At 31.3% G+C, this 13,263-nt stretch overlaps 1 protein-coding gene and 1 long non-coding RNA gene across 10 annotated transcripts; one reads left to right on the top strand and one right to left on the bottom strand.

Annotated features, from left to right (window-relative positions):
• Positions 1-4,904: 4,904 nt before the first annotated feature.
• On the top strand, positions 4,905-5,800 carry LOC107894886 (uncharacterized). Its single transcript, XR_001683305.2, has 2 exons — positions 4,905-5,202; positions 5,475-5,800. It is a non-coding gene; the product is annotated as an uncharacterized lncRNA (long non-coding RNA).
• A 3,557-nt stretch (positions 5,801-9,357) lies between these two features.
• On the bottom strand, positions 9,358-13,009 carry LOC107893858 (F-box protein SKIP24). Of its 9 annotated transcripts, XM_016818993.2 has the most exons (9): positions 12,515-12,954; positions 12,267-12,440; positions 11,554-11,716; positions 11,316-11,458; positions 10,750-10,825; positions 10,572-10,666; positions 10,187-10,485; positions 9,842-9,922; positions 9,358-9,675 (listed from the first exon to the last, which is right to left on the bottom strand). In XM_016818993.2, the coding sequence occupies exons 1-5, from the start codon at positions 12,736-12,738 to the stop codon at positions 10,792-10,794; spliced, it is 738 nt and encodes a 245-aa protein (XP_016674482.1). In that variant the 5' UTR covers positions 12,739-12,954; the 3' UTR covers positions 9,358-9,675; positions 9,842-9,922; positions 10,187-10,485; positions 10,572-10,666; positions 10,750-10,791. The 9 variants fall into 9 exon arrangements, with proteins under 9 accessions (XP_016674482.1, XP_016674477.1, XP_016674480.1 ...); XM_016818988.2 differs by having other exon boundaries at positions 10,187-10,488; positions 10,572-10,825; XM_016818991.2 differs by having other exon boundaries at positions 10,572-10,825.
• Positions 13,010-13,263: the final 254 nt, after the last annotated feature.

Raw genomic sequence — 13,263 nt, 5'->3', positions numbered from 1 at the left:
TAAAAGATTGAACCTCAGAATAGATTATGGTTCTTATTCCCGATCTTTGATTTATTGTACAAGCATGGGTAAAGTATATATTTGGTACGAAACTTTTATATTTCAACCATATTTTCTTTTTCAATTAAGGTATGACTACTAATAATTTTTATTTGACATAAATTTCACATTTTGATGGTATTTGATTTTTGCCTTTCTAAGTTTTTTTTTTGTGTAAAAGATATAATTGTTGATTAGATATGTTTGCTATTAATATGGTATGTTTTCTCTATTATTTTTTTTTGGTAAATCATTCTCTTTGAAGTTTTTTTTAATTAAGTGATATTATGCATAATATTTAGATGTTTTGATTATTAAATTCTTGTTATTAAATATTCTTGAAATTTTATTAAAATTATGGTGGAAAGTGTATTAACCTACCATTGTTGATTAAAGGGAAATTTGATAGGATCTATTTATTCTTATTAACTTGCTAATGTTGAATGATTGTATGATATCTTATTGAACTTATAAATATTTTATTAGAGCAAGATAAGATTTTATAACATATATGTGATATTGAAATTTGGTACAATGTGTATCGGATAATTTTCAAACATCGTACATGAAAATTTTGATTATCTATTAAATGATTTTTACTATTAGATTATAAATGTTATTACAAAAATAAAGTTGTTTTACTACTTGTAATAGTGCTCCTGATAATAGTCAAGGTGATGACGATGATGTTAAAAATCTTCAAGTATATTTTACTCTATTTTATTTATTATATCATGTTTATCATAATTGGAAACTGGTCATGATAACATGAATAGATAGATTTTGATTTGAAATGTAATGCCCCAAAAATTTAAGGGTTTAATTGTGAGAATCTGTAGTAATTAATTTTTATATCTCTGGTTCTGTGCTCTGCTTCTGGGTTTAAGGTCTGGAGGTCGAGTTGCATTGCTAAAAGTTTTGTTATTTTTTAAAACAACCCTTATCCATGTGTTAGGTGGTTAAGTGCAATTCTGGGTAAATCAGTGTCAAGAATGAGCCTGCTGGTTCACTGGTTAAGCATATGTCTGTATTCTATCTAATTCTGAGTTCAAGTCCCATCGTATAAATTAGAAAATATTTTTTTGCAAATTCCAAAAGGTGGGATGGTGGTTAATTTAAAACATTCTAAGAAATTCTATCATTCTTTTTACTTTTCCTAAATTTTTAGTTTCTTGTTTTTCCTGTTCATCCTTTCTTTTATTTTTCTTCTTAGTGCAATTGATTTTTGCGTGAATTGGGAAGTCTTCGTTGCCTGTGAGGTTGATATTGTGTAAGTTTCGTTGTTATTTCCTTTTGTTTTGTGATTTCTATTGTGTTAACACTTTTCTATCAAAACGGGGTTTTGCTCATTTGCTTGACATTTTGTTAAACACTCAGTTGGTTACTTTTTAGGTGAGGATATTGCAAGAGATGTTATTTTGCCGTGTTAGTCTAATTCTCTCTGTTTCGTGCAAGGTAATTAAGCTATTTGAATTGGGGTTGCGTCAAAACTTTCGACATGATCTTGACAGTAGGTGATTTTAGAAAAATATTGAAAACGATGGTGTAATTGATTATTGAATGGTTAATTAGGTTCCGGGTAGTCTCCGCATTGTTTTTCCGTCAAACGAAACCAGGTACGTACCAAAAATCTTAGTTTTTGCAAGTTTCGGTTGCTGAAAATGGTGGTTGTCTACGCCACACGGCAAAGCACACGGGCATGTGTCTAGGTCGTGTGGCAGGCCGTGTGATTTGGCATTGTAACTCACTGTTTACTTATTTAGGGTCACACGAGTGTGTGTCTAGCTGTGTGTAGCCATAGTGGTGCAAGGTTCACACAAGCAACGAATACGGGCATGTGTCTGGACCGTGTAACTCACTGTTTGTGGTATAAAACCATATGGTTAGGGACACAGGCGTGCACCCAAGCCGTGTGAGTCACACAGGTAGGGACACGGGTGTGTGTCCAGGCCATGTAACTCACTGTTTATGCTTCAGAACCACACGGGCAAGGCACACGGGTGTGTGACCTAGCCGTATGGTAGGTTATTGGGCCCGAAAGCTAATTTCGAGGCCGTGAATATTACTTAATCTTGATACTGGCTTTCTTAATGTACGAATAATTGAATTTGATTATATGAGAACTGGCTGATACTCTAATCCTGATCTGTGAGCAACATAATTATATGTGCACTATAATACTTACCCTGATATTGAACTGTTCTGTATAATTGTGTAATGAGTTAGAATGAGTGAATACATGTTACGAGTATTTGTGTTTGGCATTGGCATGTGTTGGGATATTGTGAAGGGGGAAGAAGTTTGTTCTGAAATCATGGCTACGCCACAATGAGTATTACTCTAATTTTGGCACTTGTCGCATATTAATCTAGCAGCCAAGCTACGTCTCTATGAAAGTGTCAATGAACACTCTAAAGGTGTGCTAGGTTGGTTTGGCATTGAATGTCCATAAAAGTGTGTTGGGATGGCCAAAGACGGTGTGTAGCGGATGGAAATAGAAATGTTGCATATAAATCTGATCTGTACCATATATGAACTGAAATAGCATATATATATATAACTTGTTTGCTCTGAATCTGAGTAGAAATTACTGTTATATCAAACCGAATCTCTGAATTTGGAATTGTTTTATAAGTGAGTATTAATTGAATAAATTTCCTTTTACACATTGAGTTCACAACTCATTTTGTTATTGATTGGATTTCAGGTGGTTCCCAGTCTTGATTGAGTCGGTGTCGCGAGAGCTCAGTCAAGCTTTTATTTTTCTTTTAAGCATTACTATTAGGGATTTCAGTATTATATGATGTTATGGTATTTGTGAAGTGTCAAAACTATTTTTTTTGAAAACGAGAATCGACTTGGATTTTGAAAATGAAAATGAAAATAGGAGTCGCCACCAATCCTTTTTATTTAGGTGTGATTGGATCACCTAGAAATTTGATTGTTTTTATAAAAATGTTTTGTTTGACTAAAACAACACTTTTGGTCTACGAAATTAGAGAAAATGGGTTCGGGAATCGGTTACGTACGAGGAAGGATTAGCACCCTCGTAACGCCCAAAATTAATACCTAATTGATTAATTACTGTCTTAATGTCGAAAATTAAAATTTTGAAAAGATTTCAAAATACAATCCCTTGTCTATTAATGTTAATTTTACAAAAATATTTTAACAAATCGAAGCGGATGCTAAAGACCTTCTTATCCCGAAGTAATAAAATGTCACATCCAGTACGTTAGGACACGACAGTTTAAACCCCCGACATAAGCCTGCCTTTTGATTTTCAAAGCTCATGCATTTTAATTTTAAAAGGATATTCGATTATTTTGGTTAAACGAGAAAAATCGAAACCCAGTAAGTTAGGGCACGTTTTCTCGAATTTCTAAACACGAAATATTGCCCCTTTTTTTAATGAAGAAAACACGGGCCGAATTTTAAAAAAGGTATTTGGTTGTTTGGTCAAACGAAAAATCGAAACTCAGCACGTTAGGGCACAATTTCTCGAATTTCCAAAACACAAAATATCGCATTTACTAAAGAATCCCTTTTATGAATTTTGGTGAAAATTAATGCAACATTTAAAGTGATATACAACATGCGATAAATATTACTATAACATGTAAAGATGAATATAATTTTAGTGGACTAGTCTCGATGAATAAATGAAGTGATAAAACGAAAATTCATAATAATAACAAGCGATCATAGCATAGATATGTTTGAAATTCATGGAATAACAGATGGATGAGTAAGTAAAATAGATATATATATATTTATATTGTCAAGTTCAGATTTTTTATGTAAAAAATAATAATAATAATAATAATAAAATGTGTGAGTAAAGGGATGAGTAAATAGATACAATAAAGAAATATTAAAGAGAATAAGTAAGGAATATCAAGAATACAAAGACCAAATTAAGATATGAATGAAATTAGGAGTACAATTTATAATAAAGTACATAAATGATGATGAAAACGAATAATTATAGTAATAATAATAAGAACAATATATGTAGTTAAGAAACACAAATAATCTAAATTTTAAAATATACATATATATATAAAGGATAAAAAATAGATATATATAAATAATAGTAATAATAACAATAATAATAATAATAATAATACTAAAAATTTATAACAAAGTAATAAATAAGTAAATGAATAAATCACAATGATAACAATAAAAAAAGATCAAACAAAATAAAAGAATATAAAAATGTATGTAAATAAAAAATATAAAAATGAAACGAATGCATAATAAACGAAAATAAAACATAAATACCAATAAACGGTTTGATAAAAAATTGAAAACAAATGAATTAATTAAGTAAATAATACATGAAACAAATAAAAAAACGAAATTAAATAAACTAGGGGTTGAGTTGGAATTAGAAGAAAAGTTTGAGCTAAATTTATAGAAGAATAAATGCGAAAATGATTAAATTAAAATTTAAATGGAAATATAAGGACAAATTGAGATAGAACAAAAATGTAGGGCTTAAATGCAATACGTGCGAAAGGACAAGGAGTATATGGGGAAATATACCCAGTTCTCTAAACGACACCGTTCAGGTGCTTGTCTGTCAAAAGGTTTGGGGTTAAATTGAAATAAAGTAAAAAGATTGTGGCAAAATTAAAAAAAATAAAAGGACCACATTAAAACAGCCTCAAAAGTGGAAGGACCAAGGGCGCAAATAGACCCTTGGTCCAAAAACACGGGAATCCTAGGCTTTCTTGGGTCGGGTTTCGGGTCAGAGGCCAAAACGACGTCGTTTTGGCCTCTGAAACTGATCCTCAAAATGGCGCCGTTTCTAGGTTGTATATAAACCCAAAATTTGTTAAAACTCTCATTTTCAGCCTCCTCTTTTCTAAAAACCAAAAGAAAAAATCCCAAACCCTCTCAACTCGCCGAACTCCAGCCAAAGTCCGATCGCCAGACCACCGTGATGGCCGCCAGTTGCCGGTGACGGTGCCGCCGTCCACGGTGGCCGGAGAGCACCAAAAAAACCCTTTTGAATCCCATCACACGTGGAGCAAGGATCCGAGGCCGAAACCCCGAAAACCCGACCAAAATCCGATGGAGCAACAAAGAAACACCCAGTTTCTTCTCCTTTTTCAGCGTGGCCCTCACCGACGGTGAACGAATCAACCGATTTAGGTGAGTTTCTCCTTCTTTTTTTATTTTCGTATGTAAACTAGAAAAGAAAGAAAAAACTTAAAAGAAAAAAATGAACAAAATATAGAACGAAAATCACCTTTCTGTTTCAATTTTCTTCTTTTTTTTTTATTTCGAAAATGAAAAAAATCTTTCTTACAACTGATCTCATTTCGGCTCTATAGTCGATTACAATATTAAGAAAATGTTGCTACTATTTCTCTGTTGTTGCTGCTATCTTTTTTCTTTTTTTCCTCTTTTCTCGCTGTTTGCAGGTCTTTGGAGGTTGCAGGTGATGGGACGGGCCAGCAGTGGTTGAGCCTCAGCGTTGGACGTGCTGACCCGGCACGTGGGGAGCGGCATGCACTGCTGCTAGGGTTTTTCTGTTTCTGTTAATTTTTTAGGGTAATGGGCTCGTAAAATTTTGGGCTATAGTTTGGGCTTTAGGTTTTTGTTTTGGGTTTTAAGTTTGGGCTTGATGTTGGTTTAGGGTTTGTTGGGTTTAGTTTAGTTTGGGCTTTGTTTATTAAGGCCTGGTCAAATTTGGGCATGTACATGAAGATTATGTGTTTAATTAATTGTTATGAAGGATATTATGTGATGAATGGTTCATTTCGACTGCGTTATGATAGTAGTATCTTTAGTATTGGTGATGTAACTCTCCGAACTTGGTCTAGATGTCTAGACTGGGTTTAGGGTGCTACATGAAATCTCACACATGTTTGCGATGGTGATTATGAAATAAAAAATCTATTGGGATGTTTATAAGCTTGTCCTATTAGATTTGTTGCATTCCTCGAAATGAATGTAAACATAAAGAAAATAAAAGATATAATCAGGGACCACTAAAAGTGGGAATATAGTAATCAATAAGAGAACAATGAGAGTTCTCAAGATAACTCATCAAAGGGTAAAGATAACTTATGTTATCAATGTAATATGAAAGATTATTGGTCACATGTGACATATGCCCAAATATTTTGTTTCTGTTAATATTCTTTGAGGAAGGATATAAGAATGCAGTAATAAATTCTATCATTATAGATAGAAAGTATTTATCTTATTTGGTACTAAAACAAACAAATATTATTTCAATATTTGACAATGCAAAATTAGTCGAAAGCTCTAGAAAAAGCTAATATATTAATATCTTGTGATGGTTAATCTATTGATTTTAAAAAATATTTATAATGGATCTTATATTGAGATTGTGAATGAGGAAAATATTATATTTCATATGAATCACTATTGTTATAAATATCTATTTTGAAAGGATGAAAAAGAGAGGATTGGGTTATTAATTTATATTTATTTTATAATCTTTGTGATCTTCTTTTGTCATCATCCCCATTAAGGGGTTAGAAGCAAAATATTTGACTATGAAATATCTATTTATGAGTAATAAAATATGATAATTCTATCTGAAGTTCGTTATGGTTAGATGCACCTGAAGTTCTAATTTTTTTTTAGATATTTCAAGATTTCGACATATTCCCTGAAGCGAATATTGCATATAATTGTTTGAAAATTATATTTACTTATTGACTTAGTGGCATTATAGACTTCACATTGATTTAAACATTTCTAGTAGTAAATGTCATAATAGTATTTACATGTGGATGTAAAATAAAAAAGAATGACAATAAAATTATCAATTGTCAAAAATTATATTTACATTATTAGTACAATTGAAAAACATGTTGAAGTAAACTAGAAGTTTACTAAGATAAATACATTTACTATTTGACGTGACCAGTTAGATTATCCATGATCATATATGATGCGAAAATTAATTGGGAATTTATTTGTACATTCATTAAAGAACCAAAAGATTCTTTAATTTAAAAAAAATATATATCATTTGTTGTTTGTTCTCAATAAAAAATTTTCTTAAAAACTCACTAGCTAAAGTTGAGATTTAATGTCTCGCATTTTTGAAATAAATATGGGGTCCATTCATCCACCATGTGGATGATTTTAATATTATATGATTTTGGTATATGCATCTACAAAATAATCACATATGTGTCATCAATTTGCAATCTGTCATTTGCAAGATTGCTTGTTTAAATAATTAATTTCAGGTCATGCAATTAAGACAATTCATCTTGCTAATACTGATGAGTTTATGTCTCGATCTTTTATTGGTTGAGTTTAAAAATTTTTTGTAAAAGTTTACGCATCATGGTTCAGAGAAATTATTGATTGAATACCTCTGATTAATGTCTAAACATTAATTATGAGAACTAAACTTCCTATTTGAACATGAAATTATGTTGATTTACGTGTTGTACGCATCAAGCAAATAAGTTATAAATATTCCCCATTACAATTGGTTTTTGATCAAGAGCTAAATATTTCTCATCTTTGAATTTTTGTATGTGCATATATATTCCAATTGCTTCACCACAACGCACAAAGATGAGTGAATTCTCAAAGAAAGTTGGGAATATATATTAATTATAAGTTTCTTTATATTATTAGATGTTTTGAATGTATTCGAGATTCAATTATAACATGATTTGTGATTACAATTTTGATTTGATAGTTTTCCCGACATTAGAGTGAGAGAAATAATAACTTGTGATGAGTTAGGGGAGAGTAATTTGAACCAGAAGTTCAATAAGGATAACTCATTACAAGTTAACTATTAGATGTATTTACAAAATTAATGAAAATAACCAAGTTAATATTTTAATTTGAACCAAAAGTCCCAATATGACAATCAGTTAGAATAAATAATAGTTTGATCGATTACAAATGTGAAAATTCCTTTAGATGGTCATATAGTGAAGGCGGGTGCTCTAGAAGAGACCCAAGACATATCTAATAAGTAAAACTCCAGAAAAGATTCAGGTACCTCAAACTAAATTTTAAAATAATGAAAATAAGAGATCTCGGTAAGTTATTTTAATTTGAGAAAATATGAAACCGAATAATAAAAGTGGTCGACAATTATTTTGCATGCAATATTATTATTGAAACAATGAAATAATGAAATAAAAGGAGGACCTTGAGTAAATCTATTGAGAAATATAGATACGGAATAAATTTATCAAAATAAAAAGACGCAACTCAAGTACAATTAAATTTATGGAGTTTTTGGACCAATAGTCCAAATATCTAAAGGTATAAAGCCAATGAGGGTGCAAATGAAGTAGGTTTGCAAAAGCGGAATAAAAATATGAAGTTTTTCGCTAAGTACTGGTATTGATTATGAAAAGATATAATATTTTTTTGTAGTAGATGCAATAATCTTTAGACATACTATTTTGACAATTTATAAAAAATTTAACTTGCATCTAATGGTTATTGTTACAACCTTTATAAATCACTATATAATAAAATTTATATTAAAATCCTTGAAGGATTTAGAATATTAGAAGCGTACTGAAATTCTCGAGAAATTATTCATTTATATGAATTGAAATAATTGAATATGTGTAGTAATTTTGACTTTGTCAATAATAGTTAAAAGAAGATTATATAATGATCAAAAATACCTATTTGTATTTTTATAAAAAGATCATGATTAAAGTTTATTATGTTTATTGTTGAAGCTCCTGAAGAGACCAAAACACGTTTTCCAAAATTTTCCCCTCATAATTTTCAAAAGAATAGTTATATAAATGCTTAGCAATACATTTAAATAGTCATTTGAAAAATTAGTATTTAAGATTGAATACGTAGAATATGAAAAAATATATGATATTTTTATGAGAAAAAGTAAATACGCATTACACTTTATCTACCAATGAACATCCAAGAAAGAGTTATAAATATTTCATTAAGTGAATATCCAACATGATCAAGATAAAATTTCAGTATACTTTAAATTCTATTAATTATTAAAATTTGATCTCTACTTCTTTTATACTTCTTATGCCTATAAATAGAAAATCTAATGAAATATTATAATTACCTCTTTTGATCAATAAAATACATTCTTTATTACTCTCATAATTTGTATTCATTATTCTCTTCATATTTCTTTATTTTATAAGAAAATTATCATTTTTAGTATAATAATAGTTATTGATTGAAAAGTTTCTTAAATAATGGCAGATAAAAATGTAAACAAAAATGTTACTAAACTACGCATTACTTAAAAAAAAAATTACATTACATAACAAGATTTAAATTTAAAAATAAAATATATACCGATATGAAACAGTCCTTTCTTGTTCAACTTGCAAGTGTCAAAACTTAAGATTAATGTTCCGCAAGGACAGCAATCAAATCATAAATCGAACCGTCAAAATCAAAAGCTAAACCTGTAAAAACTTGAGCCAACGGTTCAAGCAATTGGAAAGCTCAAATTTTCTATTGGCTTGAAACCCAACATTTCCTTCTTCCTTCCATTTTCCTTCCGTGGTTTCCAGAGTCCTACGGCCCTTAGAAGGTAGACAGGGCAATCGGCACCCTTGTCAGAAACTTCCAGGCCAGAGCATGGAAGACCCGAAGGCTCATAGTTACCTGTAGCCAGATGATGAAGCTTTACAGTTAAAAAAAGTCTGACCACCAAATTGGTTTTACAAAAAGGGCTTCTAAATGAAGATTATTTCTAACAATTGATGAAAGCCTCTAAAAGGCACGCACATTTTGGCACCGCAAAACAACTAAAAGCCACAATACAACATACCAAGATGGGAGCCAGTACGAGCAGCAAGGCAATCCAGCAAACATGCTCATCTATGTTGTTTTACCATTTGTTTATCAGGAGCTGTGAAACATCACGAGAACATTTTAGTTTCTACTTTAGAACTGGATTTATAGTTGTGTAAGTAAATTAAATCATCAACAACATACTATTGGAATAACAGCTAGGCAGTATGGATTTAGGAGAAAACAATAATAATGACATACAACAGAAGAATAACATTAACCCACCAAATAAGAAGTATTTATTTCGGCTTCAGGTTGGGAGACAATCAAAATATGATTTATCCAACAAGAACAACACAATTTTACCCTTTAAGTGGTTTACCTCTTTATACTCCAGACACAAAAGCAGACTCCATTTAGAAGGAGAATAATACTATACTTCAGCACTTCAAATAAACTCCAGACACAAAAGCTGACTCCATTTAGTTCCAGTTGTAGGAGGAACATCTTCAGGAGATTACATAAAATGGCTTCTAGATTTACCCAGAGGCATTGATTTTTTATATGGTGCCACTGGAGACATCATAAAATAGCTTCTTGATTTATGGAGAGGAATTAAATTTTCACTAGGTTGCTCAAAGTCTTCCTTTTTCTTTAAGTATCATTGTCCAACACCCATATCTGCTGCATATCCAAACGTGAGTATGAGGATACAATCTTCCAAAGACTCTCCAAATACAAGGAACAAACCCATCTCAATCACATACCAGTTCCCGACACTTGTACCCAATTCCAAGTAACATAGATTTCTCCTACGAAGTCACTAGGTACACACACTTGTCAGTCACCAGTTCCCCTGCACCTTTATTTTTCATAAATGTGATCACATATTGTAGATTGAAACTGTCTCAAAGGGACACATACCCTAGAAACAAATGCATATACCTTCTGGGGAATATCTTATTGCCATTTTTCTTTTGATTCTAACTAGAAAGCAAGAAACTTTTCCGGCTTCTGAAACCTAATGGATGAAACAAAAGCATTTAATTGGATTAATGTTAAGCAAGTCATACGGATTATCCTAACATACATCAAAATGCAGGAAGAGCAGAAGAGAAATGCAGAAATGAGGTTTACCACACCACTATGGAGTGAGGACTACTTTACTCAAACGACTTAACTCGTTTGTGACCTAAGAAATCTATTACAGCAATCAAATGATTTATGAGAAACTAAATGAAGCTTAGCGCGGAAGGTTCTTTTTCCTTTTCCTCCCTTACTTTGAAACAAACCTGGAGCAGGAAGAACTGACAGAAAATATGAATCTTAGCCCTAAAATATCTTAAACAAACAACTCACATAAATATTTTTAGAATGAAAAGTACGTGAACATAATGAAGCATAGAAAACATGCCAAAGATTACAATACAAGCCTAACATATCCAGAAGGTTGTTTTTCCCCAGAACAGTCTAGATGCTTTATAAGATGTGGGGATAAACAAGAATCTTACAGTTGATGCATGTTTTTCAACTTCTTCCTCTTTTTCCGATTTTCTTGGTTTTCAGTACTTGATAGCGTATAATCTCGTAAAGGGTGATATTTCATGGATTTCAACTCTTCCTTAGCAGTATCAAGCCTTCTCTTCTCGTCTCTCTGTCATTAAAACACCATAGACACATCAAACGTAGTTCACAAGTTTAAAGTTATTAATTAGACATGTTAGCACACCATAAGAAATCAATACTCACATAAGCCTTATCAAACACTTGTAGCTGTTGGTTGCAAAGTTTAACCTCCATATCTAGGGCATGAACTCTAGATTCAACCGGTACAACACATTGCTCAACCATTTGCTTGTGCCTACCACGCACAACCTCAGGCTGCCACACATTCAAAGCCACGGACGCTTGACTGAAACAACCAATGCCCAAAGATTGAATCCAATGAGGACTCACAAGTAACATTCACGAAATATATTTAAAGAAAGAAGAATAAAAATGCGAAGTGTTCTATTTGTCTCTGAGGTTTCAACCCAAAACTAGATTCGTTCTTGTTACAAAAGAAAATGACTAAATTCAACCATTGAAGGTGTAACATATTACTAGTAATTAGAACACTCTGACCTCCTAAAATCCTTTAATCACAAAAGTCAATAACATACACATATCCAGGACTGTTTATTTGATTTAAACAGAAAAATTAGAACTTCAAACAAAATTTAAAATTATATCAGAAAAACTGAGATTAAATCCTCAAATATATCAACTTATTCTTTTCTTTTGTGCAACAAAACCATAAATTAAACATTAAAAACATGGGGAAAAGTCTACAAAAAAAAAATTGAAATCATTACCTGACCTTATGTAAGTTAGATCGATATATTCAGTTTTAAACAGAAAACTTAAATTTATGTCAGAAAAACAGAAGCTCCAAAAAAAAAAAAAGAAGAAGATATTATTACCTGACCTTGTGTAAATTAGACAACTCCAAAAGTGCAGAGTTCAATTTATTTCTTTCTTCACGTAACCGAACCTCAATTTCTCGAAGTTTCCTTAAATGCTCCGAAACCAGACTCTCTTTCCTCAACACCGCCCTTTTATGAGCCCACAATTTCCTCTCTTTTTCCCTCTCAAACCTACCAAAAACAAAAAAACAAAACTTTTTAAACAAATTTCAAGTGAGAATATTTCAATTATCTTTGGAATTTACCTGATTTTGTAAAGGGATTTGGCGGAGGAAGATGATGATGTTTGATTGGGGAAATCAACGGAGATCAAGTGGGACCAGAGTAAGTCGTCGTTGGATAAACGATGGAGGCGTCTGCTGCAGATTGAAACGCAACAAAGATCTTTAAAAGTAAAATTTGAGGCTTTGATTCCGATTTCAAGTATTTTTCTCCATAGCTCGTCCGGTAGTTCGTTCTTCCAACTCATTTTTCCTCTCTTTTCTTTTCCTTTTTACTGGTTGATCTTTTTTTAAGCGGTAACGATCCGGTTTAATTAAATGCTTTCTAACATTGGTTCTAGAAGATCCGGATTGCTCTTCTTTAACAAAACTCGATTGTTATAAGCTTGCATAAACTCGCCGCCTAGAATGCTTTTTATGAGATTTTACAGGGTTAGGAAAATTCAAAATAGATGAAATAATATAATTTGAGAAAAATAATAATAAAATAAACCTTCATATTCAACAACAACCTCCATCAAAATATCAAAGATTTTAACTTCAACCTCAGTCTCAAATTAATATTAAGATATTTTGATAATCAATTATGTCACAATTTAAGTATAATATATTTAGAGTAATTTCAATCATTTAATTACGATAAAAAAATCAGCACGAATGGTCCAAAGTAGTAGGTAAAAATAAGCAAAAGAATCGAGCATAGATGATGACAAAACCATCCTTAAAATGCAATTTTACATACATAAACAAGATTAATAGCAAAAAAATCTTCT

Source organism: Gossypium hirsutum, chromosome A13 (genome assembly GCF_007990345.1).
Source record: "Gossypium hirsutum isolate 1008001.06 chromosome A13, Gossypium_hirsutum_v2.1, whole genome shotgun sequence".
In the NCBI taxonomy this organism is placed as follows: domain Eukaryota; kingdom Viridiplantae; phylum Streptophyta; class Magnoliopsida; order Malvales; family Malvaceae; genus Gossypium; species Gossypium hirsutum.
The sequence above is the reverse complement of the archived record's forward strand: the minus strand, read 5'-3'. Positions and strand labels throughout refer to the sequence as shown.